At 39.0% G+C, this 26,994-nt stretch overlaps 1 protein-coding gene across 1 annotated transcript; it reads left to right on the top strand.

Annotated features, from left to right (window-relative positions):
* The first annotated feature begins 359 nt into the window (after positions 1 to 359).
* Positions 360 to 26,867, top strand: LOC149096460 (uncharacterized). Its single transcript, XM_089280902.1, has 16 exons — positions 360 to 756; positions 866 to 953; positions 5,687 to 6,080; positions 7,113 to 7,510; positions 9,179 to 9,304; positions 9,782 to 10,184; positions 12,733 to 13,133; positions 13,269 to 13,394; positions 15,001 to 15,157; positions 17,911 to 18,070; positions 19,119 to 19,515; positions 20,100 to 20,341; positions 20,696 to 20,845; positions 21,630 to 21,815; positions 22,052 to 22,202; positions 24,444 to 26,867. The coding sequence occupies exons 2-16, from the start codon at positions 884 to 886 to the stop codon at positions 24,767 to 24,769; spliced, it is 3,687 nt and encodes a 1,228-aa protein (XP_089137028.1). The 5' UTR covers positions 360 to 756; positions 866 to 883; the 3' UTR covers positions 24,770 to 26,867.
* Positions 26,868 to 26,994: the final 127 nt, after the last annotated feature.

The raw sequence follows: 26,994 nt of genomic DNA, 5'->3' as shown, positions 1-26,994 counted from the left end.
ACGCGAATGTTCACGTCTGGTGACTCTATTGTCCCTTGTATCGATTTTTTCACCCCAGTAGTTGAACTGTTTTCTAATTAGTTTTTTCTATTCAAGGGGCAGTAGAGCATAAACAATATGGTGTAATAGCCCAAAGAAAAACCGCTCGCTGACTGGTTTAAAATCGTGTTTCTACAATTCAATAGAAATACGGAACAGGCACGAGTTGTTGACGTAATGGTGGCGCGAGCAAAGAGAATCAACATATTTGACGATAAAAGTAAACAAGTTGTTTTCTTTTATTTGTTTTCTTTTACATGTCGAAGTTCGGGAGAAAACGAAAGCTTTCTCGTTCTCCCAAACTTCCACTCGTGTTTCTCTAACTTGATAGAAATACGGTACATGTTTTCTATTTCTTACGCAACAGGCATTATGAGAAGGGAAAGTCCCTTGTTATATATAGAAACTGCAACTTTCTTATATATAAAGCCGTAAGCTTGACTCACCCCATAGAGCAGATCTGGCTTGCCGGGTTGCTGAAGATGAAAGCAATCTTGTCATCTTCTTGTACATCTCGCCGCTTTCCGGCTTTTGGCTGAGCGCATTGCTGCTTTCAGAAGCCGAAGATCATTTTGAGATCCGCTTGCAAGTTCTTGAAAGGCAGCTCAACTCTTTCTTTGAAGAATTGGCAGAATCTTTAATTGAAGAACCTTCCTCTAAGATCGATTACCTAAAAGGACTTGATTACTATTTTGTACTGTCGCGTCGCCCGGTTTGGTAAGCATTTTATCGCATCGATTCCTTTTATAAAATCTTGTTTCAAATTAGCTTAAGGCCGTGAAATGTTTCTCACTGGTCACGTGCTACATAATACTGTTGTTCTTAGGCACTACTTGAGACTACCATGAGTGTCAAGATCTTGACGATGTGTTTTTTGTCTGTGGTGCTAACGGTGGTTCAGAATGTTTGTACAGGTAAGTTGACAAAATGGCCAGTGACTTCGACCATTGTTGCATATTTTCTCGTCAGTTAAGCACATATTAAGACAATTAGGAAATAATTTATTCACTTACAGGGCCCATGATAACGTTGCACATTTTCTGCCTTATTGTTATGTAAAGCATAAGTGCAAATAACTGGTTAAAACCGGTACACTCTTTTTTTTGTTGTTTTTTATAAGAATACTGTTTTTACGGCCCATGCTGAATATTTCTATTTTTCTGCCGATTTTACGCTGACGAAATTCTTGTGAATATTCTTAGAATATAGGAATGTAATATGGACTAGCTATGCTGACACAGCATCATATTATCTGTCCTATCACTGACTTTACTGTCGTTCAATTAATTTTGGAGCCAGACTGCAGGCAACTCACGCGCACACATAACTTCTTGGAGAAACGTTGTTAGCATTGAAGCTGTTTTTTTGTTTTTTTGTTTTTTTGTTTTTTTTTTGGTGGAGGGGGGGGGGGGGTGGGGGGCTAGTTTGCTGTTTAGAGAAAGGAGTAATTATTATACGGATTAGTCAAAAACATACAGTTTTATTGTGCCTAAAATTTTAAGCACGCAAAATAATATCTTCTCTCACGATTCCAGCCTCGTTTGTATGCTCAAAGTGCCAGCTTCGATATTCTTAGAAAAATATATTCTTTTTATAGATAAGTACAATCGTATGAATACGAGTGCACTTAGGCTCCGTCCACACGTATCCGGATCTTTTTGAATACGTAGCTTTTTCTTTCCGGATTCAAAAATTTCTCCGTCCACACGTAGCAAAAATATCCTGATTCGCTGCCGAATTCGCCGGATGCTTGTGGACGGAAGCCGTATCCGGAAAGAAAAAGTTGCGGATTAAAAAATATCCGGATACGTGTAGACGGGACCTTAGTGTTTCCACTAAAGGATCGTGCAATTTTGAGAGAATTTTCGAATATCACGAGTGGTGTAAATCCTTAATTGCTCGAGCTTTCATACGATTACTTATTTATTACGTGACTGAGAAAATTGGGAACGCACGCGCGTTAATTTGTGTTACAATGCAAATTAAGGTCTAACGATAAATCGGTCTGCTCTCAGCCAATCACAACGAAATAATTTTCTCGATTATATATTAAATAGTATAACACTAATGTAAACAGGAATTGTTACGCCTTGTTTTCACTCGTATCATAAGTATAAATATGTAAATTATAATGTATATAAACGGTGGTAAAGATTATTCTTATTAAATCCCCTGATGAGTGGGCAACCACGAAACAGGCTTGTAGGGATGAACTTGTAGTTTATTTGTGTTTTTCCTCCCACATTGTATGTATATATATATATATATATATATATATATATATATATATATATATATCCTAGTAGTTGGATTTCACTACATGCAATCAATTACTTTATATGCTACCTATATGCTAAAAATGTGTTCATAGCTGTATCCAAGACAGTGTAAGTGCGCAGCATCTGGTTGAAGTCATTGTTAAGGACTGATGTCCCCAGTCATTGCGTGCGAATTTGCGCAGGAACAATTAGCGCAAACGTCCTTAACACTCGGTCAAAACGCAGACTGTGGACTGCAGATTGCAGACTGCAGATCGGGAGTAAAATGCAAACTGAGAGTGAAATGTACACTGCAGACCAGGGGTAGACTGCAGACTGCAGACTACAGTCTCATTAATTATATATCGTGTTATTACCATTATCAAGTGCTAACCGTATAAAGGATTATTTAAGGGTAACTGTAGTGAAAGTCTGCACTCCGGTTAGCCTGCATGTTTACGGTTAGTTTTTAATGATGGAAACGGTGACACAATTCAGTTAAAAAGTCTACAGCCGGCAGTTTGCATTTTACCCGGCTTCAGTCTGCCTTTTACCCTCAGTCTGCCTTTTACCCTCAGTCTGTCTTTTACCCTCAGTCTGCATTCCACATCCTGTGTTTTATACCGAAATATTCCAATCAGTGCTGCATATTCCTCTAGATGAAACAATACTAATTACTAGTTGCAGGACTGGGATTGGACACTACAAAATGCCTCTCTGATAAATGATAAAACATTGTAAATATGATGTTAATATGTATGCGACAAAACAATTGCTCTTACTAGAAACTTTTTAGTCTTTTAGTAAAGCTACTACTCCATTGTTTAATAAATGAAACGGCAAGATTTTTCTTTCTCAGTTTTCTATGTTTCAGTGAGTTCAAAAGCCTAGCTTCTCAGTGACACACTGGATAGTTCCCTATCTCTTATTATGAGTGTTTGTTTCCCAAATGAATACTGTATTATTGTAAAATTAAACAACAGGCGTACACACCTTTTAAGCACGTGTCAGTGTTCAGCAAGCTATCTGCTTCGCATGTACAGCATCGAGCAAACATGGATGTTGTATTATTGCTCTGTGTTTCACTACTACCAGTGATCTCTCTGTAGGCACCTGAAGGGATTTTCGTTTCCCAAAAGAAAAACTTTTGTGTCTCCAAAGACACATTTGTTCTCCGAAGGGAATTCGCGTTTCCCGAAGGATAGATTCTATTCTCCAAAATGAATTCAGGTTTGTGTCTCACAGGACAATATTTTGATCTACGAAGGGAATTAACTGTTTCCTGAGAGAAACATTTTATGACCGCAGGAAAAAAAAAGTTTATGAATTACCAGATCCCGTATATAGAGCATTTCGCAATGCTGAGGTGCACAAATCACATAGCCGTCTCATACGTATCAGCGATTCCGCGAACGTCTTTCTGAAGAAAATTCTATCCGCGCCTTAGAAGCCTAAAATATTTTTACGAAGAAACACCGTGCACATTGCTTGACTGCTGCGCCTGATTACTGGTCCAAAATAGGTTAAACACATAAATACAGAGTACTCTTACCTGAAAACTCGAGCTCCCAACAGAACGTTTTCGACACGCGTAGTCGATAAACTCTTTCACTGGCGAGAGAAGCAGGATTTAGCTTCGCTGATCGTTCGGTAACAGTTTGGTGTGATGTCTAACGACTTTACCGACGAAATCAAATGTATACGTAGATTTAGATGTCTAGTACCGTCGTCTAAATCCGAAACGAGACCCGTAGACGTTCAATTATCGTTCGTGTAAAACCGAGAGAAAATGGATATTATTCTTTGGAATATTTTCTGACTATGAACATCGGACGATTTCTGTTCCGGACTACCAGTCAGAGGACACCGAATAGTTCCGAACACAATCCGAAAATTGGACACTGCTTACTTACGCATTTGATGACATTCTGGCTTCAGCTGCCTAGCAGCAGTAGCCACAAAAACCGCTCTAAGAATGAATGAAAACCATGTCTGCACACGGCAAGTTGGATAAAGTAAAGAATGAAAGAACGGGTCAGTAGGGTATTTTGCGAGTTGTATAGTTGCGTGTTTCGATTATTACAACATTTTTTACGTGTACATTTTACCTTATGGTTGACTTGAATTGATAAATCACGATCGATCGTAACGTGCCTGGCAAAATTTTGTCTATTCCTCGGCAGCCAAAATTACTTTTCTGAGGAAGGTGTACTTGCTGACTAGTGTAAAAAGGTAAGGTCTGCAATCGAGCCAAGTGGCCAATCAGGCCGGAGCTTATCCCGGTTTCCGTAGCATGAAGCGACTAGGAGTATTTCTACTCCCCCCAACGCCCTGGATGGGATGCTAGTCCATCACAGGGTTACCCTCAGCATTAAACCATGTATACACCTGGGTGGAGAGAGGCACTGTGAGAGTAAAATGCTTTGCCCAGGAACACAACGCAATGTCCCCAGCCAGAGTTTGAACTCAGACTATTCGATTCGGAGACAAGCGTACTAACTATGAGGCCACCGCGCCTCCACAGCGTTTGCTTACTGGTACTCCAATAATCATAGACTCTAGTCTCGCAGCTCGCCACTCGCAACTCGCAAATCGCAACTCGCACACCGCAACTCGCAAATCGCAAATCGAAAATCGCAACTCGCAACTCGCATCTGGCATCTGGCAACTGGCAACTGGCAACTGGCAACTGGCAACTGGCAACTGGCAACTGGCAACTGGCAACTGGCAACTGGCAACTGGCAACTGGCAACTGGCAACTGGCAACTGGCAACTGGCAACTGGCAACTGGCAACTGGCAACTGGCAACTGGCAACTGGCAACTCGCAACTCGCAACTCGCAACTCGCAACTCGCAACTCGCAACTCGCAACTCGCAACTCGCAACTCGCAACTCTCCAATTCGCATTCTTTTCACACTTATAGAACTACAGCTGAACTACAGTCCTCGGTATAACAAACAATATTCTTCGCCCCAGCAAATAATGAAATGTATGGAAAAAACCTCGATAAAATGAAACCTCGTTAAAGCGAAAATATTCTTCTAGTCTTCCCTGAAGTAATCTTCATTTGAAACGTTAGCGTTCAAACATGGCTACTTTCCCAACTTTTACAGGAAGCCGTATAACTAATTTTTATGCACCCGCATATAGAGAGTAATTGCAGGCAGTTACTAATTTCGTAGCTCAAATTGGTCGAGTTTAAAATTTGTAATTTTAACCTCGTCAACTTATCTGGTCAATTTTAATGTTTGTAATCCCAAGTGTCTACAGTTAGCCTTTTCGATTTGCCTTTAAAATTAGCCTTTGTAATTCATCTTCCAGTACTCTTGATGAACTTTTAGTGAGTTCTTCTGCGCAATTACATTTTCTCTTAATTTTTGGTCTTTAGCCACCTTATGGAGTCCTCCGTTCTTGCTGGTGTCAAACACCACAGACATTGTAGCCATCGACTACAAAACTGCGGAAGTTCGTTCCATAATTTCCGGTTTATCAACAGCTGTTGCCCTAGGTATCCACTTCAGTCTTGGTTTCATATTCTGGAGTGATACAGCAGAGCGAAACATCAAACGTTTCCGCACTGACATGGCAAGCACGACAACAATTATCACCGATATTGGAGTTTGCGATGGGCTGGCGGTGGACTGGAGGGTGTCACAGCTGTATTGGACCGATATGACGCATGGTACCATATCAGTATCAGACCTGGATGGCAATAACCAAGGTCTTTTAATTAACTCGAGCCTCGATGAACCTCAAGCAATAGCTCTGGATCTCGATAACGGGTATGTACAATCACATTAATTATAATTAACTACTCCGCACCCGTATGCGTGGTACGCCCCAGAGCGATAGCTCTGAATCGTGATAACAGGTAAGTATTATTTAACAAATGAATTCGAAGAGGTCGAAAGCACTTTAAAAATGTCGAGTTTCTAAATAAAACATGCATTATGAAAAGAAACTAGCGATCTGCCTACGTTCCCTGGCTGAGCAGTTTAATTTTTCTATTACAAACGGCTATTTATACCTAATCGTACATTGTTCACGGTACGCTTCAGCGGCATATATGTCAGGCGAGTTTCGTCGAGCAATGGTTCGTATTGTGGCATAACGTAATCAAGACAAAATACCCATGGCGAGAGCAAACGAACCAGATATGCCCCCCCAAGTGTATCATAAAAGGTACGATTAGATATTACCGTATACAAATTTGGCCAAGCGAGCATGACATCGTAGCCATATCAGGTGAGTGACTTGATATCGCAGGATATCAGGACAGTGGAAAAGGCTTCTGATTGGCTTACTGCGAAATTGGGTACAGTAGTGCGCAAAACTGTTACTCTCTTAACGCTTTTTGCCATTTGTCCCACTAGTTGGTGTCAACTTCTAGATAGGGGCTTATTAAAGACATTAGTATAGTTGACACTGTGGAGTGTTTCTGCCGGCAATGGGAATGATGCATTAATAATCAGAAAAACTGAGTGGCAAAACAGCTAATGGAATTCTATTGAATTACCTTCTCCAGTATTTGTTAGAGAATGTTGGTCCAGATCATATGCATTAACATTATTATTTTCTCAAGAGTAAGCGACACATTCCGTCGAACGTACACTGTCGATCTGTTTTTATTTTTGTTACTTTTTGTTCCAAATAATAAAGCCGGGCACGTATTCAGTCAGTCAACTATCATTTAACTTAACCACGCGTTTCCTGTTAATCCGTGTGCAGAGGTTCACAAGTCACAGATTTCAGTAAACTTGCAATTGGAGGTAGGCGAAAATTTCATGTATTAATTTAAACTCGTGATCTTACAGATTAATGATCTGGAGTGACACGGGAAGCTATCCAAAAATTGAGAAAGCTTCTCTGAGTGGAAATCATAGAGTCACCGTTGTGACAACATATCTCTTTTATCCGAATGGTATCGACCTTGACAGAGGAAATAAACGCATCTTTTGGGTGGATGCAGGATATGACAGAGTGGAGTCCGTCAGCTATAATGGCAGCAACAGGAAGACACTTTTTCAGCAAGATGGCTTACACCCATCTGGATTGGTGTTGATTGCCCCTTTCCTGTTTTTTACCGCTTGGAGAACGCATCGTGAGGTTCATAAACTGGACGCTTCCTCTGGAGAAGTGCTCCGCAGTTACAGTACCAACGGCGGAACACCTATGAGCATAGTAGCCTATGACAGCACCCAACAACCGCCAGGTATTTAAGTGGCAGTCTCGCTAAAAGCGGTCCACTCGACTTCGGGACCAAAAATAATCTTCCTTCATTTTCTTCTCAGTGAAAGGGTTTGGCACATATGTATTAAAAAAACGCAATTTATTATTTTCAAATTCCTTATTTTTGCTTTGTTACGAGCCTAACTTGAATTTTGCCGACCGTGATCAGAAAGGTAAAACTCACCGATTTTGTGAAGCGTGCTACGTCCCTTAAAATGCAGCTCACGGAATGTTGCTTTCATACGAATTCTAAGGTACATTCATTACTTTGACTGAGAAATATGGAGACTGTTGGGAAAATTTTAAGCCTAAGACTTTCGTCTTCTCCTAGTGTTACTTCTGCGGCAGAATTTATTCAAGGAACTTATCAGGAGGACGGCTAGGGTTAATTTGTGCAGACCGCCATTATTTACTGTTTGGAGTCTCGCAAGTCTTGAGAATTGATCACCTTTAAGGCAACCTTCACCTCTAAACTGATTCTACGGTGTATACTAGTATTAAAGGGAGCTATTTGCCTCTACTCAGATGGGCAACATACGAACCTGAACGGCAGAAGAAGTATTTTCACCGAGTACAAGGGTTATGGAAATGAGCTTTTACACGAGCGATAGTTATGTAAATACACTGACTGTGGCAGATTTTAATCTGCTCTCGCGTGCAAGCCAATGAGATACCCAGCGGTTTGAACTTATAGAATGGTTTATTAAGGTAAAAAATTTACTGTGAATTGCTTTTTTGCCTTCATTTAGAGCCAACTTTTGAGATTTTCTCCCTTTAAATTTGGCTAAATTTTAGTAGGTGAACAAAAGTCTCAGAGTAGGGGGTCTTCCAGCCTCGCTGGTAAGCTCAGATTTTTCCGAAAAATTTCCTCATTTCGTCAATCAAAGTAATGAATGTACGTTAGAATTCGTATGAAAACGAAACTCCGTTAGCTGTATTTTAGGGGACGTAGCACGCTTCGCAAAATCGGTGAGTTTTATGTTTCTGATCACGGTCGGCAACCTTGGTTCGGCCAAAATTTAATTTTGGCTAGCAGCAAAGCAAAAATAAGTTATTGGAAAATAATACATTGCTCTTTTATTCAGATGAGCCAAACTCTTTTCACTGAAAAAAAAAATGAGGGAAAATTAGTTTGGTCCCCAAGTCGATTGGACCGCTTTTAGCGAGACTGCCACTTCAACGTTTCGACTTTTCAAGCATACAGAAATTTTTAACGATGATTTTTGCTTATAATCTTCACACAGGACATAGTCACATGATTGGGCCACTTACTCGCGCGACCTTCCGCGATAATCTAAAGCAGTGAAATTGTACGTTATCTTTGAAACAAAATAAATTAAAATGTCCTGAGATACCACTGCAGCAGTGTAAACAGATATGTAACTCTCCTGGCGCTGGGGACCAGTTTATTCGGGGTCAATTTTTAATCAACAGGCCCGGCAATTTCTATTTGTGTGTCAGAGATCGATAAGGTATGCAATACTCGTAGTAGCTGTAGTTGTATACATTTAAGCTGCCTAAAGAAAGTACCTTAGCCCGGGTGTTGATAACAAGATGAAGCAAAAACACATGTTAATTCAACGCGTATGTTTGGTTTTCTTATATTCCCAATGCCTTTAAATCTAACATATCGTTATACTTGTTATTCAAGCATCAAGTCCTTGTGCTGTAAATAATGTAGGATGTAGTCATTTTTGTGTAACGAAAACGTCTGGTTACGAATGTGTATGTCAAACCGGTTTGACTGTGAAGGAAGATGGCAAGACATGTGAAGAAAGTAAGTAATCTTTCCCTTGCAAGATACTCCTTTTAATGTCCTATGAGCACTTTACTGTACTGGAAATGATATAGTTCCATCTATTCCCTGACATTGCTCGTAATTCTCGATGTATGTGTTTTGCTAAGAGAAGGTTAATTTGAGAACACCTTTGTTCATTTTATTTTTTATGGCGTAGCTGATGTGTTTTTATTTTTTATTTTTTTGATTTCAAATTATTTTCACTTTGTAGCGCTTAATCAATCGTCACCGAGGCAAAACCATAGAATAAGGAATAGGGCGGTTTTCAATTGAATGTCGAAAGTAATCAGGGAATTACTTTGGTTTTGGTTTTGGTTTTACTACAGTTTGAGAATGGCTTAGTAGTCTAATTGGTGAGTGATTGGTTTCGGTTTTGGTTTTACGACACTCAATTGCAATCCGCTCTATCAAGTGCTTGTAAAAGAAACGACTTAGTGTTTGTGATCCAAATTGCAGGAGTGAAGAAGTTTATCCTTTTTGCCGACGCCGAAGACAACTCCACGAATTATATTTCGCTAGACGTCAACTATTACGTCTCTAAAACTTTGTTTAAACGTCGAAGTCAGCGCCCAATTGCATTGGACTTTGATCCTGTCGAAGATCGAGTGTACTGGTCAGAAGTTAATCATGGTGGAATTTTCACTGTTTTTTTAAACAGAACTTCGGTAAAGATTTTGTTTTACTGTAATGTACAAGAACCTGATGGCTTAGCCATCGACCATGTGGGACGCAACATATATTGGACTGATGCAGGGACCAAAAGGATTGAAGTTGGTCGTCTTGATGGAACAAGTAGGAGAGTGCTGATTAAAGATGGCCTTGAAGAGCCCAGAGCGATTGTCCTAGCCGAGAGAAATGGGTAAATTGAGTCAGTCTCCTTGAAATGCGAATTATCAAAATGGGTGATTTTGCGCGCAGTGATATCTACCTATTACACGAATTTTTTTGCAACAAGTTAATTTTGCGATTTTGAAAAAAATCGCGAAATTAAAGTGGCGCGAACAAGAAGTGGCGCAAACATAACATGACGTGAAAACAAAGGACTCACATTATGTGCTGTTGACATATTGTCCCGCCGTTGCGTTTTTGTTAATTTTGACGTTATTATACCTGTGCACGTAGGTGCCAAACCACCCCCCCTAATGTTTCATGAAGGCTATGTTTGCTTGGTTTATATATTTCTGAACCAAGTTTAGCAGATGAGCTTTTTTTGTTCTCCAGTTTATTTTAATTTGGAAGTTGTGACAAAATGTCAGATTATGACGTCATAATTGATGACGTCACCAAAACGTGCTCTCATTTTTTGTAAAATGTGATGTAAAGATTATATCATTAGAAAGGCCTTGACTTGAGGAGTAAAATGCCGGAAACCGTTTTTTGCTATGATGATTATTTTTTGAGATATGGTATATTAAATATTTTTTTGTTGTCGCCCCCGGAATTTGCTTAACCATACTGTCCTTGTTAAGTCAGTCTCTCTGGTTTATTTTTTTCAGTTTTATTCTAGGAAGGCTAATAATCTAGAAAAATAGAAAGTTTGATGTTGTCAAAAATCGTGTGGTTTTAGGAATTTGATTTTCGCCTTTGTTAGGATGGTATTAACAGTAAAAAGCAGGTGACGTCACAGGTTATGACGTAACAGAACTAATTTTAACGCAATAACACTAGAGGGATAATTTTTTTATTCCGATTTTCTTCTTTATTTTTGCTTTAGTCATCTCGCACATCACATGTGCAACATAGCTGCATTTACTGGAACAAAATTACGGCTCCAATTTGAGTTATTTTTCATATTTAAAAATGCCATATTTCATTTAATTTTTGTGATATGGACAAAATGTTTTCACGTTTCAACTCCCCTTGATGTGCTCTTTCAAACACGTTGTAAAAAATTTGCATATTAAAAACTTCAAAAGTGGCAAAAACATGACGTCATCACTGTGACGTCACAAATTTGACATTTACTAACATTTTTCACGTAAATATAATTGGCAATAGGTCTCCTGCCCATCTGCCAAGTTTGGTGTAGGAAGAGTCAATACTTTTTAAGTAATGCGAAATAATGTGAAATACCCAAGAACTGAAGAAACATTTGGGGGGTGGTTTGGCCCTAAGTGGTGGTAAAGTCGGTTTACTGAATTCAAGATCATGTTAAAGTAACATTGCCAAGGAAACATATTGTGTATTGCTCAAAAGCGCGAAATTAAAGTGATTCAAAATTCAAAGTTTTCGCAAAATCACGGAATTTAAGTGTCGCGAAATATGCGCAGCTCAAAATTGCAAAATAAACGGGTCGCAAAAATTTCATGTAACGGCGGAGCTTCGGCGCCAAGCAGAACCCCAAACCCCATATAGGAAAGAATAGGAAACCCATGAATTGATTTTCTCATGGTTATCATGGCTAGCGGTATTGCTCGTTGGCGCGTGCGCACGAAGACGACGGAGACGGATTCGGGCAGTATGGCGGCCACACTCCAGCCAATAGGTTGAAAGAGAAATGCAGCCGTAGTTTATAGCGTTCTCCTTTAGTACTGGACAGCCATGTTATGGTCAGTTGACACCTGTCAAAACAAGTTATCCGCTGACCAGTATCACGTGACCATATCGCAGGCTCAAGTTTAGAGCTCATCAAGGTCACATGTTTCCTTGAACTTGAACGCTGACCAAGTATAGGTTTTCGATTGGATCGCGGGGTCAATTTAGGTTAACTTTTTGTAAACAGGACCTGGTTGCTCGGAAGCGGTTAACACTAACCCAGGATTATAAAAGTTAACCGAAGTATAATTTTTTGAAATGTTTTTCACTGCTTTTGTTTTGTGTATTTTGAAGACCTCGATGTTATTCAAACTCAAAACAGAAGGCCAAACAACATAAACAGAAAACCTTACCATACTGCAACTCAAATCAAAACTCTCGCTTATCCAGGGTTAGCTTAATCAGTTTTCTTAACCCGGCCCAGGAGCTCCGCTTTTAGGCTTGGTCAAACCTGTATATTAAGGATGTGACACCACATTGATTAGTAAGTTCATTGTACCAACAACGTCGCTAAAAGGCGTCATGTATAACAACACCTCTCCACATGAGTTATAGGTACGAAAACGTGTCGCTACACATCGAAGCCTAGTTAAGTGTATTTTTAATGTCGGTTTTATACAGCAAAGAATGTGGACAGGGCAGCCACAGTGAATTGACTTTCTATGATCTTTGGTAGACTTGAACGCTTATATCGTTAGCTGAAAGACTACCAATGTCATTTTGATTCTCGACGCCAAAGTTTTAAAAGTAGGTATACGTCATTGTTATCCCAATGTTGGACTTACCATTTAGAGTACATAATGTAAATTTGTTAGTTTTGTTTTGTTGTTGTCATTTATTTATTTATTTATTTACTTATTTTTTGCTTCCAGTGTGATGTTTTGGTCAGATTGGGGTGCTATTCCAAAGATCGAGCAAGCTGAGATGGACGGTTCGGCAAGACGAACCATTGTAACAGGAAATCTTGGCTGGCCAAATGGGCTCACTTACGACCAAGCGACAAACCATCTGTTTTGGGCTGATGCCAAACTAGACAAAATCGAGGAATTTGACCTCAATGGAGGAAAAAGATCTAGACGGTTAATAGTGTCACCTGTAGCTAATATCCATCCTTATGGACTAGCGATGTATCAGGACATGCTATACTGGACAGACTGGAATACCAAGAGCATTTCACGTTTCAATTTCAGCAGTAGGAAGCAGGAAACGGTAATTTATGGCCTTAAAAAACCAATGGATATTCATGTATTTGATCCGTCCTTGATATTTTCAGGTACCTAGGTGTTGTTCTACCTCTTATAAATATGTATAAACTTGTAAAGGAAAAAATGAAGAGTTAGGTGTAAAACTGTATTTTTAATTATTAGGTCAGTAAGGTGTTTTGTTACATCCCTTTATCCATCTTCAGGTCCTCATAATTGTTCTCGAAACAATGGACTTTGTAGCGATCTCTGCCTTCTGAAACCAGGAGGATACCAGTGCGCCTGTCCAACAGGAATTGCCTTGAAATCGGACGGAAAAAACTGTGACTATGGTAAGGCATTTTATTTCAATTCTTCTGCCGCCTTCCGTGAAAAAAAATCGGAGAGACCACTCCTGGAAAAATTATGTCGCCGTAAAATCTTGATTACCCTGCGTTAATCTCGCTTTTATAGTTTAAAATTTTAAATCTCACTCCTAAAGTGTAACAACTTTCTCATTGTGGATATTTTATCACCGCGACCGATAAAATTCATAGCCTTCGAGCAGGCTGTAGTGTTTAGGTTTCGCACTCAAACGCTGGTTTCTGTTTTTTTGCTTTGGTGCTCGATCGCGAGAGTTTTAGAACATATACACATATTTTAGGATAAATCGCTAACCTTGAGCAGGTTTATCAATGATAATACGTAGACACTCTCTCTGAGTTTTTCTTTTGAAGGAGGCTGTAACACAGTCTACCTATAACATTTTAAATTTAATAGCCATTAAAAACCTAAGTGCAAGATGTAATTTTTTTTAGTTTCTTTTGCACCAATAGTGTGAATCGTGCGAATGGTGCGAACGGTGCAAATATTGCAAATAGTGTGAATAGTGCGAATGGTGCAAATGGTGCAAATGGTGCGAATGGTATGAATGGTGCGAATAGTGCCAGTGGTGCGAATGGTGGGAATAGTGTGAATAGTGCGAATGGTGCGAATGGCGCGAATGGTGTGAATGGTGCGAATGGTGCGAATGGTGCAAATAGTGTGAATATTGCCAATAGTGCATGAATAATGCAAATATTGCAAGTGGTGTGAATGGTGCAAATGGTGCGAATGGTGTGAATGGTGCGAATAGTGCAAATGGCGCGAATAATGTGAATGGTGCGAATGGTCTTAATAGTGCAAATAGTGCAAATGACGTGAATAGTGCGAATGGTGTGGATAGTGCAAATGGTGCGAATGGTGCGAATGGTGCGAATGGTGCGAATGGTGCGAATGGTGCGAATGGTGCGAATGGTGCGAATGGTGCGAATTGTGCCAATAATATCAATGATAATACGTAGACACTCGTCATGACGGAAATCATTTTGAGAACGAAACTTTTAGAAAATGGTGACGTCCCGATAGTCATGTGATTTTCTGTCCGAGATTTCCTCAAACACAAATCCAAAATGACCGGAGATTGTTGCTTTTTAAAAATTATCCAGCATAATGTGGACAGAAAATATTTGATGCATTTTCAGAGTCAAAACGACGTTTTCAAATTTCCTGGACCCAGTGTGGACGGAGCCTAAATGAAAGTTATTTACATGCACTTGTGTCGTTTTTTTTTTTAGGGAACGCTAAAGCAACATACGGTTTTGTGCCAATGTGACAAGCTTTCAGCGTTAAATGCCACATGCTTAAAATGTTTAACGTGGGCGATTCAGACTAGTGTGTTAAATTATGCTGTATTTCCTCGATCGTTACTAATCTAATCAGTTTCAATAGGCGGATTATTAAGTACCCTAGGTTTCCCCAGCACACGGCCTCTCTTCCAGAATGTTTCTCTATAAATAATTTGTTATTCAAAACTTTAAATTATTCGAGGTACGATATATTTATTAAGGAGAACGTACGGTTACATTTCAATTTCTTGGATTCACCCCTCAGTTTGCTAATGCTGTTGTTTTATTGCAGAATTAGAAGAAATTGAAGATACGCCCTACTTAACAACACAGGAGACGCGTGACACTAAAAACCAGGCGTTCGGATTTTTACTAGCCATTGCAGTAGGATCCATTGTATTCATTACGCTGATTGTTGTCCTCCCCGTTCTCGTACATAAACGCTATCTGTAAGTTCGTTAGTGCACAGTAGCAAAAAATGAAATAGTATAGAATAGCAAAGAATAATATAGCAGAGGCACAATAGGACGGTGGCAAAAGCGCGGCATATAAACGAGAACACGGACTACTATGAAACAGTTGAGAATTAGAAAACAAGTACCGTGTTTCTATCGAATTTTGGTATAAATCTACTAGCGTGCTATCACGAATGCCGTTCTCTGATTACCTACGCTACTCACTATCTGTTTAGCAAATAGATTCCATGTTACCGTGCGTCTGTTCAGTAATAGATCACAGATGACGTCAGTCAAAATGTGGTGAGAAAAAAATAGTGGCACACGAGGCGATAGCCGAGTGTGTCACGAATTTTCTTACCACATTTTGAAGTCTTCTGTGATCTATTACTGAAAAGACGCGCGGTAACATGGAATTTATTTGTTTTATACGATAAAGAAACAAACTTTTACAGGAAAAGCTTTTTCTATTTCAAAATCTTTCAACATAACTACAAAGCCGGCCTTTTCCCACTTTGGCAAATACGAAAAAAACTATTTGACGTGACATATTGTCTACAATCTTATTGGTTGCTATGCGTAGCGAAGAATTGTGATTGGTCCGGGAAAATCACGCCACTGTCAAACTTGACTCGAAAGTCGCTTCTCGTGGAATGAAAACTTATAGTAGGAAAGCAGATTTCAACTGCGAAATCTACAAATCATGAAGAAAATGCTGGATAAGTCAAGTCAGTTTTTGTCATCAGAGCAGCCCTGTGAGCCGAAAAGCTTGGACGTTACCTTGAATATTGTAGGAGTTGATAAATATGCTTGGAAAAGTTGCGGTTGCGGTCAACCTGGAGGCCATTATTCGATTCGAGTTTTGAATGAAAGAAGAGTTAGTGATGGTGGAAATTTGTGTCTTCTGTGGTTTGTGATTCTCAAATCAGTTTGAAATAGTGTCGGAGACACCTTTTAGCTGCGATGCAGTTGGCCGTGAGTTGTAGTGAGCTATACTTTGCCCGCTGCTGTGTCCTGAAACGGATTGGAGCTTTCGCATCGGAAAGTAAGGTTATGTGTATATTTTAACTGATTTTAAGAAGCGGTTTTGATGTTTCATTCCTGACATCAATCAGTGTGTCAACAATTATTTTGAGACTGAGAAAAGTTGAAATTTTTAAGTAAATTAATCTCATAAACATTTTGTTTATTGGGTTTGTTAAATTCGAGATAAAGCAATGGCTCTCGGCTTCCCAAGACCAATTTTGTGTTTGTTTAGTCTCGCTCGACTGCTAACTGAGACTGTTCGAGAATTTTTTCTGAGTCATTTTCTCAAAAAGAAACGGCTTTATCTTTCTTCTTCCTGCTAGACTATGCTTCTCGTACCTGTTCAATGCCCTGACAAGACTTTTTGTACCTTATCTTTTGCCCAGCCATGTGTCATATTATCTAAATTCTCAAAACTTTCCGCCATTTTATAACACAGAGGGAAAAGCTTTGTAATGATGACGTCAATCGTGCGTCTGTCCTCTAATAGATCATAGGCGAGAACCAATCAAAATGCGAGAATAGCTTGGGTTATTATATAATCTGTGATAGAAAGTGAGTAGCATAGCAGTGTGCCGTTGTTAACAAAATGAAGGCCGCTTCTTGGCGTTTTCGAAGTGTCTGTGAAGAGGATTTAGATAAAGTTTCGAACGACTACTAGACATACTAAGACAATTAGATTATGAGCTCGAGATTTCTATGCGTGCACCCTCGTCAACTATCACGCGAAAGAAATCTCGAGCTCATAATCTAATTGTTTAATACATAGAAACAGGATTTTAAACCAATCAGCGCGCGTATTATATTTTCTTAGGGCTGTTTTTAATCAAGAAATAGAAAACATGTACCGTGCTTCCATCGAGTAATAGAAACAGGAGTGGAAGTTTGGGAGAATAAGAAATGCTGTGGGACCACGAGCCTACAGGCAAGAGTTCCACGGCTTTTTTTCTAATTCTCTCAAACTTACACGAGTGCTTCTATCTTTAAATAAAACAAAAAGATTACGAGATGGAGACTACTATTTCGTGATAGTTTACGAAGGTGCAGCCCGAGTCAACTATCACAGGTAGAAATCAGGAGCGAATAATGTGACTGTTTTAGTATAAATCTACTAGTCGCCCAAACCTTTATCTGAATCATCTTCAAAGACACTTCGAAAACGCAAAGAAGTGACCGCCAGTTCGTTAACAAGCGCACACTGCTAGGCTACTAACTATCTAACACAGAATAGTGATTAGCGTAGCAAATCAGTGAACAGCATCCGTGATAGAATGCTAGTAGTTTTATCAGTACTTAAACCCGACAGAAACACATATTTAGCAGGAGCTGTTTTTCATAATAATGGGATAAGCAAAGAGAATTTACATTTTGATGATCAAAGTAAACAAATGGTTTTCTTTTTTCCTCGTGTTCCCATAGCATTTCTCTCTCTCTCCCAAATGTTTACTTTTGCTTCTTTATCTCGATAGAAACAAGGTACTCGTATTCTATTTCATAATTTTAAATTAACAGGTCGTGTAATAAAACGGTTTTTAATTGAGCAAGTTTGTCCAGGATAATGCTTGAAAATATAGACCTTTTTTTCTGCTCGGTTAGTACTATTAAGAGCTATGATCGTTGTTCTATCGGCATGGCTTTTGCACCTGCAAGAAAAAGATCATGGCAGATTTACAATTGCTGTTTATTCACTTTTCAACTTTTTGAACTTATTCTTTTTGTAGCCTTAGAAGAAAGATAACACCCAATGAAGTTAGACAACTACCGGGTCACACGACGGAGGAAAATACGGTACAACGCAATCCATCAAATCTGGCTGATACACTGATTGGCATTGAAATAATGGACACTTCCCGGTCCAGCTTTAGATCTCCAGGTCTCCAGGTTAAAAGACATTGTTGCTATATATTTAGTGCTCTTTTTGCTACTGTCTACGATGATTTCTACAGGTTGAAGACAAACCCCAAACTGGTAGCTTAGTAAGTCAGTAAAGTAATAATAAACTAACTTTGAAAGTTTAAGTCAACTTTGTAAGTAAGTAGTTTCAAGATTTGGGAATATTGAGACGGATTACGAAACAACTTGCACTTGAGTCTAATATGCAAACATATATCTTATATCTTCCAACCGACTTAAGGGCATCACCCTTGATAGTCGTTGCATGTTAGGTCCTGGTCGCACTTAGCTTAAACAATTTATCCGATGTCGTAAAATGTTGTCTACAATGTTTGTCTTAGAAGTTGTCCAAGACGATTAAAACGTTGCAGTTTCGGGTCGCACTTGAGGACAAAATTGTCTGTGACATCAATCTATAGTGGAAAACCCTTTCAGTGTTTGTCAGACTAGTCACTGTATACTACGCGAGCATTCTTGTATATATTTCCCTCTTTTTTATGCAAAGGGAATTGCAGAACAGGTTGCCATGAATCAACGTGAAATTGCTTTTTTTCTCGCTTTCTATTTGTATCGTCTTAACATGGGTGCAGCTAATGATACACAGAGAGTCATTCTCCTTTCTTTCATGACGTAAATACGAGCATTTCAAGGACAAACATGTTGATGCTAAAATTGCTGCAGTTGTACATCATTGTACTGATGGTGACCCCAAAACAACTGCCCTGTGCTGTACCTCTCCTGCCTATCTTAAGGGTTATCTGAGACGTTATCCCAAAAGGGAAATTTTTGATCGAAAACCTGAATCATGACTAGATATGGGTGACACACACACTGCTCCCAGGCAGGACGACGGCTTCTTTGAAGATTTGTATCCTTGGGCAAGTTTTTGTCCTTTGCAGAGACAAGTAGGTCACATTTGGCATGGTCAACTGATGATGGTAACCTGACAGTTTTCAAACTTGTAATTTGTCTTAATTAATTAAGTGCGACCCGGGCCTTAGTCATGGGCTACTACTTTTTTCTTTTATATTCACAGATTGAAAATGAGGCAGAGCAGGGTACACCAGACTGCAGTAACGAAACTCTACGCAGTCACCTTCCCACGTCATTTCCAAAATACATCACAAAATTAGAGGCTACGTTCAGCTGTATTGGTGGAGAGTTGAGTGCACCATTGGACTCTGACGTACGCATAATCGTTCCTAGAGGTGCGATTCCCGTTGGAATAAACCAACATGTCTTCTTTGGAGTGTTCTTTGACGAGACAGCATTGTTGCGGAATATCCCGGAAGCACCCGATAAGACTCTTATTTCTCCCGTTATTGAATGTGGACCTCATGACATTCATTTTTCAAGGCCAGTAGAAATTATCGTTCCACATTGCCTTTGCTTGAGCGAGGCTAAAAGGGAATGGATAACTGTCTACAGATGTGGTAAGTTTTCTGCTGAAGTCAAAGGTAGTTTGTTTGTTTTACGTACGAGTCGAAATTTCAAACTGGTTGTTTTCCTAGTGAGTCAGGCTATGTTCGTGGATACTAAATGGTAAATGGTGCTTGATCACTTTAACTATCCAGTGTCTGAACGAAACAATATTTTGTGGCGGTGTCCAGGCACCAGTGCTTGGGTAGCAAGTGTGAACACAGCCTTAGTGAGTTCTGTTCATCCTAAGGACTTCATGAGTTTTGACTCATGATACTTCACACGTTCTCCTCCAATAGTAAAACGTATTTGAGTTGGGATGCATAACAAGTCTCTCTTTAATTGTCAACAATGTCATGAATGAACGCTCATAATCTTCCATACATACCAAAAGAAGATTTAAATTTCGAGGTCCCCACAATAGTTGAAATAACTGGCACAGGCATAGGCTTAGGTATAGACCTAAGGAAAGACATGGCACGGTTTTTAGCTACCTGTAAGTAAAGACAAAGGAAAAGCATCGAGCACTAGCACAAACTCATTACCGAGGCTTGTCAGTGATTGTTTTTAATGACATTAAATCATAATCTGCTACCAGGTCGCTTAGGTTGGGAGAGAGTGGCCAATGAATCGGAAAATAGCAGTCAGTCCAAGTGCTGGTTTACGGTGAAAAATGACTCTATTCGCATAAAAACCAAGACGTTTTCTCTCTGGAGCATATTTTGCTGTGGCGGGCCAAGGAGGAAGAGAGCGACAGTTTTTTCCAGCAGGCCGAATCCCAAAAGCGACCTTATTTATGTACGATTCTACGTCTACAGTGATAACGAGGATTCTAAGAGGGTAGGTGATCTGTTGAACGACATTGAAGAGTTAAGTTAGAGTGCTAAAATATGCATGTCGTGAGTGATTGTGGATCCATTAAGTGGTTCTAATTCATGCTCAGTTCATATGTATACACCGACAGATCTATCATCGTTATCTTTCAATTTATGAGGAGATGATTGGATGCATGCATGGTTAATTAGTGATTTTAAGAAGGAATGGATGGATGGGACATTAAATGGTTCAGTAGATAGAATACCGGAGCTTTTTTTGTAGAAGTTGTTTGTTGTTGTATATACAATGGAAGTAGTTATTTGCTATGACACTTTTGTATTTGCCATTTACTTGCATATGTGTCTTGCTTTTCACTAGCGCGTGGAGTTGATAAATAGAGAACGGTTTCCTGGATCGAAGCCAGCCAAGGAGAAGCCCTTCAGAATGTACAAGGACAACACAGCGATCACAGTGAAACTCACCAAACTTGAAGATGGTTGGGAATTGGACAAGACCAACGATACGCAGGTATAAACTGTAACTTTTATTCCAAAAAGGGAGCTTTTACCTAGGTATCACGATTGATAGATAGCAGATAGAAGATCTTTTTTAGTTTAGACTAACCTCACAAACGTGCAAAAAAGTCGCTCTACCTCTCCACTACCCCTACGTATAATCCGGGATGGTAAATGTTGTTGTTGTTGTTGTTGTTATTTTTATTATTATTTTTTTTTTATGTTTTGGTGAAAACATCTCATACTGAAAATGAGAACGACTGGCACAGATGGGAGAAATATCTACTCCTGGCTTCTTTCACATCGTTGTCTTGCACATTTTACAACTCTTTTTTAAGCTATAATGCTAAACATTACAAAACACAGGAAGGAATAAAACCTACCAATAGAGTAGCCAACACTACAAAATTGAGATCTTAGCAGGACATGTATCCAAGAAGGTTATGGCTCAGTACTCGGGGGCAAAGTTGGCAGAAGGAAGACATTTAAAGTGTGGACTGAGAATTAGTGGCCCAATCGTTCGGTTCAGATTTACTTCAGAGCCCCTTTCATACACATTATCTAGGACATTCCACTAGCTCAGGCGAATTAATCTTGCGATTCCCCCTTATGAACTCACACGTCCAATATAAAATCTCCCTTGTTTGAGGCCTCTGAGAGTAGCGAGAAACAAACAAATAAGTTGTAAGTTCCTTTGATATCTTTATTCTCACAATCTTTAATAGCAGCAATCATAACCCTTTTTCTAGAAATGCTCTAACCCCTGACTAGGTCGTTGCGTTTTATCACTTGTACAGGTATACAACTACGAGAGAGCCAACGGAAATGGTTTTCGGTCAGAGGACTCCTGTGATTTTGCTGTGAAACCAGAGGACGGTCGAGATGTGAACGGGTTTTCTTGTATCGTAAAGTTTCGACAGGAAGGCGGCGGCGACGACCACGAATATTCCATCTACGTGAATCCAGGCTTCACGCCTTTGAGGGTAGGGAAATTTAAGTACTTGTTACTAAATTTATCGATTAGACTAGGCTATATCGTGATTTTTAGCCAGGGTCACAAAGACAAAAAGTCGAACTCCTTTAATTGGCCATAAAATGTTTGGATTTCTCCTTGTGAATTTTAAGTTTCGCTTTGGGGGTTAGCTTGGAGATGACATGGAGAATTGGTAAACAAGCCTTCGAGATTCCATATCTTATTTGGCATTGTTTGATTGTATAGCGGCAGAGCATCCGGCAAAACACTGCAGAAGGCAGCAGAAGCGAAAGTACCTCCTGTAGCGCTAGTGCGATTGCTGGTAGCGCGACCTTTAGAGTGCTAAAAGAAGATGAAGACCGTGGCAGTCACAGTCAGGAAGGAATATCATCTCCAGGTTATTGTTGTTTTACGTTTTGGTAATCGGAAATCGTTTTATCTTTCAGTTATCCCGTTAGCTATCTGGCAAGGGAAAAAGGAAACAAAAATACTGACTGCCCCTCCTCCCACACCCCACCCAAAATTTAAAAAAAAAAAGGAAATTATTGATTTTTCCCTTACATTTACTGAACATTGAAATCTGGCAATTTGGGGAGATAAGTTAAACGAACTTTGACTAAATGCAGTTGGCGTTTTTTTTTTTTTTTTTTTTTTAATAAAAATAAGAAAAACGAAACAAAACAGAAACGAAACAAAACAAAACAAAACAAAACAAAACAAAACAAAACAAAACAAAACAAAACAAAACAAAACAAAACAAAACAAAACAAAACAAAACAAAACAAAACAAAACAAAACAAAACAAAACAAAACAAAACAAAACAAAACAAAACAAAACAAAACAAAACAAAACAAAACAAAACAAAACAAAACAAAACAAAACAAAACAAAACAAAACAAAACAAAACAAAACAAAACAAAACAAAACAAAACAAAACAAAACAAAACAAAACAAAACAAAACAAAACAAAACAAAACAAAACAAAACAAAACAAAACAAAACAAAACAAAACAAAACAAAACAAAACAAAACAAAACAAAACAAAACAAAACGAAACGAAAATACCGCCAAAACCAAAAAGCGGATAAGACGAGAGGCGATGCGACACAACGCGACGCGACACTATTAGTCTATACGAAAGGAGACGAGTAAGAAAAGAGATTGTAAAATAAATTCATGTTGCATCAGTTGACCGAGGATAAACAGAGAAATATATACCTACAGTCTAGATTAGAACATTTGAATGGAATACACCGATTCCAGAAAAAAAAAAAAAAACCGGAAGTTGCATGCAAGCGAGGCTTAATAACCCTCGAGCTTTCAGAATGGCGGTCAAAATGTTGGAGAAGAACGAAAAAATTCGAATGTATGTAGGTTAGAACAACTTGTCAGGAGCAAATGTGGTAAGGAAAAGGAAAAGAGCTGGACACAAGTGTTGTACGGCTGCAAACTCTAATAATCGAAGCAAAAACCGACCTAATTTATCATTTCCACGACTGAATTTCCTTTGGACAAGCCAGATAAACAAAGAAGGAAAAAGTGGGAAATACTTATGAAAAGGGGAGATGCCTATTTCACCTCGGTAGGAAATATTTGCTGTTGTTCTGAGCACTTCTTGCAAAGTGATTTTAAACTGAGTACACTTATTGAAACTGGGAGCCGTTCCCTCGGTTTTCCCCTGCACAAAAGTTGAGGAAGAATCTCTGTGTAGAGCGAAAAGATGCGAGGCATCAGAGTCTGGCAAAGAAGCTAGAAGTGAATACAGATGTGAATACCTATCAGCTTCAATCAACTTAGGAATTAATCAGTTTTCATGCCTCTGAGGTAAACAAAAAATGTTTCCTAAAAACAATGTTGAATGTGGAAGGACATTAGTGATTTAAATACAGCCATTGATTAATTTTGAATCCTTTTTTACTGGCTTAATATTTCAGCAAGATCTGTCTTTTAGGTTTAATATTTCAGAATTAGTAGTGTCAGATAAATTACTGTATGAGCCAATTTCCTGTATTTGATGTTGGGGAGCCTGCCCATTATTTATGTACCTCATAGTTTTTTAGGCTGAATTTGAAAACATTAAGTGCAGAACAGACTGCAGGGAGATAAAAGGTCAGACACCCAAGACTTGGAGAAGCAGAGACAATCGAAGGATGGCAAACATATCTTTCCAAAAGTTCCTTTATTTTACCATTTATACGGCGACTTTTAAGCCAGAATTTCAATTGGCTAAGTGTCAATTTTTCAATCTGTTCTTAGCTCACACTGACGCCGGGAATGTCATCAGAATAGAGATTGACTTTTCTTCGTTCGCCATGTCGCTTTGAATATTTACCGCGAGGGCTATTAAGCCTCGTTTCTGTGCGACTTCCGGTTTTTTCTGGAATCAGTGTATATATTGTAAATCGGTCTTTAGATCGTTGTTGTTGCTGTTTTCGTCCGTTTGTCTTGAGATCATCCTTAACAAAAATGACGGGCAACATTCCTGACATGGACTCGCAGCTCACTATTTACCAGATCACACCGCCTACATGTGGGGGTATATGGCAATTCGATCTGGTATGCAGTGCCTTCTAGTAATTTGTCCAATACAGTATGTAGGTCGCACATCTCCCTAACCATTAACTGACTCTTTTTCAGATTCTTCACGAGACGAAGGATGCGCATATTGTGGCCACGTTGAGGGAATGGTAACCGAGAGTCTTTGCTTATACATAAGTCCCTATGTTGGAGGCAACTGGAAACACGTTCTGCGAAACCTGTCAATGAATGAGATGACCATTAGAAATTTGGATGAAGACAACAGAAACTGTAAAGTTGTTGACAAGTGCTACGAGGGGCTTTTAGCATGGAAGCAAAGTCTGGGCCCTCAGGGAGCAACGATTGAAAAACTGTGTCACGCCCTGCGACTCGTGGGTTGCTCAGAAGCACTGATAGCATTGGGTCACAAAACAGTCACTGTTTAACTTGACTAGAACTTGTAACTATTAAACCAGAGCATGTTTCGTAATTTCGAAAATTTTGTGTTCGATTGTCTGGTGGCCGCCCCTGTGAATCAACCTTACTACCATTTCCCCACTGAAGGCGTAGACTAGGCCCTGCGTTCACATTCAACCGGCCAATTGGTGGGTGTATGGCTGGGAGATTTTCTCAGGGAACTTGCTGGGACAGCAGATAAAAGAAATATTTCTCCTGAGAAAAAGTAGCAGTTATAACTGAATTTGCTAGAAACTTGAAAGTTGTTCTAGAAATTCTGGAAGAAGTTGTATCCAATCTGAAAGTGGCTCATTCTGTTCTTCCGTGTCAGTGTTAAAGGGATTTCGTTCACGCAGGTGTACAGGAAAATAATCATCATACTATGAGCGTAGCAAAGCAGGCTAGCCATTGAATTTTCTAGATAGATAATGCTCTGAGTGTTCTTATAGGTAATGTTCCCGGTTAAATTTAAGGTAGAATTCAAGCTCCTTGGTAAAGCAGCCCGGTTTGAAAGTTAAGGGATTTACAAGCTGGTTCAAAGACCTTTAAACTAAGACTAGCTGCATGGCTGCAAGTTTCTTACTTCTACCATAGACATTCAAACTGTTTGTAAAATGCAAATGTTTCTCGATTTCATACATGTATGTGCAAAGATACCTGAAGAAAAATGTAGCACGAGAAAGGATTTTGTACAATTTCTTTCCCAGGAGACTTTGCAATTAGCTAAAAAGAGGAGGAAAACAGCTCATTTCCCTTTACATTGATTAGAGACAATGTGTTTATGATCAGCGTCGACAACTGGCCTAATATAGACTATAAAACTATCAATTTTGTAGTAAACCTTCAAGGAAAGTGGAAATTTTAGTCCAAAAAACCTCAGGCACGCGGTATTTTGAACATAGAAAAAGCATGTCTTACTGTTTTTCGCCGCATTACTTGTAGTCAACATTTTTATTACAGATGGCGAAAAACATTTTCATTGAATAAATTTGTGATTGAGTTCTCAGCGAAGCAGCACAACGCTTTGAAGACGAGGTATGTAAAAAAAAAACAACTAATAAATAGCACTGTATTACGCACATCTCGTATTACCTCTTGTAAAACTGCATTTAGACTTCACGGCAAGAGGCCATTAGTCATTTCCACAAAAGCAATTTTTAACATGAGTGGCTAAAACAAAACGAGTGAAGAGATTAGCTATTAATTTATTAACTAAATAGAACAGTTCTTCGAGGAAGAAATTAAATTCTTCAATTAATTAATAAATCAATCATCAATCTATCAATCAATCAATGTTTATTTATAGAGGACAAAAGCACGTAGTAGTTATACAGATAATAAACTTGTGGCCCCTGTGGCCCTTTAAAATATACAATAATCTATCAAAACCTATGTAAAATGATTTAAATCTTAGTAGAAATAAAGGTCGAAAAAGCATACAAGATTAGCTACAAGACAAATTGATTATTACATTATAAGTAATAGTAATTGGACCGAGTACGTGGAGTACAATTCAGTGATGTAATCGCGCGAGTAATTTTAAAATCGGACGATCGCGAAGGGTGAGGCCGATTTCAAAATACGAGCATGATTACTCCCTGAATTGTACGACACGAGGTCCAATTACTAATTAGTCGTATCTATAACAAATTTCGGAATTGAAAATGTCTTTGGGAAGTTCCTTTGAGCGGAAACGTCTGTAGCGCTTTTCATAAGCTTAAAAAAAAAAACTGTAGCAACATTGCTAAAGAAGCCATTAAAGCGCGCGTAGTTGACGTGGAAATCACGTGGGTATCCAAATATAGGTATCCAATTACAAAAAGTTCAAATTGGAAACCTGTAATTGGACACCCACGTAATCGCGTGCCAATTACGTGACAAATAGGCGCGCGGAGAACCAATCACGATCGAGAATTTTGTTATAGATACGACTAATAACGGTAATAGGATATCGGGTCGTCCAATTCGGTCTGTAATCATACGAGTGATTAACAAAATCGGACGACCGCGAACTATTTGAAAAATAGCTTTTAATAGTCATTTGTAAATATCGTAATTAGGAATAAATCACGGTAATAGCTTGCAAAATGGCTGTTAAGTTTCTTTCAAAACAGTCACTGGAAACTCAACCTTCGCAATTTTACAAAGTCAGTCTCTTGAAATGGTTACTATAGTGACTGTGATCAATGTTATTATTGATGGATTTAGTGACGAG

This window comes from Orbicella faveolata, unplaced genomic scaffold (assembly GCF_042242905.1).
Source record: "Orbicella faveolata isolate gen_17 unplaced genomic scaffold, um_ofav_v1 contig_48, whole genome shotgun sequence".
Taxonomy (NCBI): Eukaryota; Metazoa; Cnidaria; class Anthozoa; order Scleractinia; family Merulinidae; genus Orbicella; species Orbicella faveolata.
This window is presented reverse-complemented; position numbering and strand designations above follow the sequence as displayed.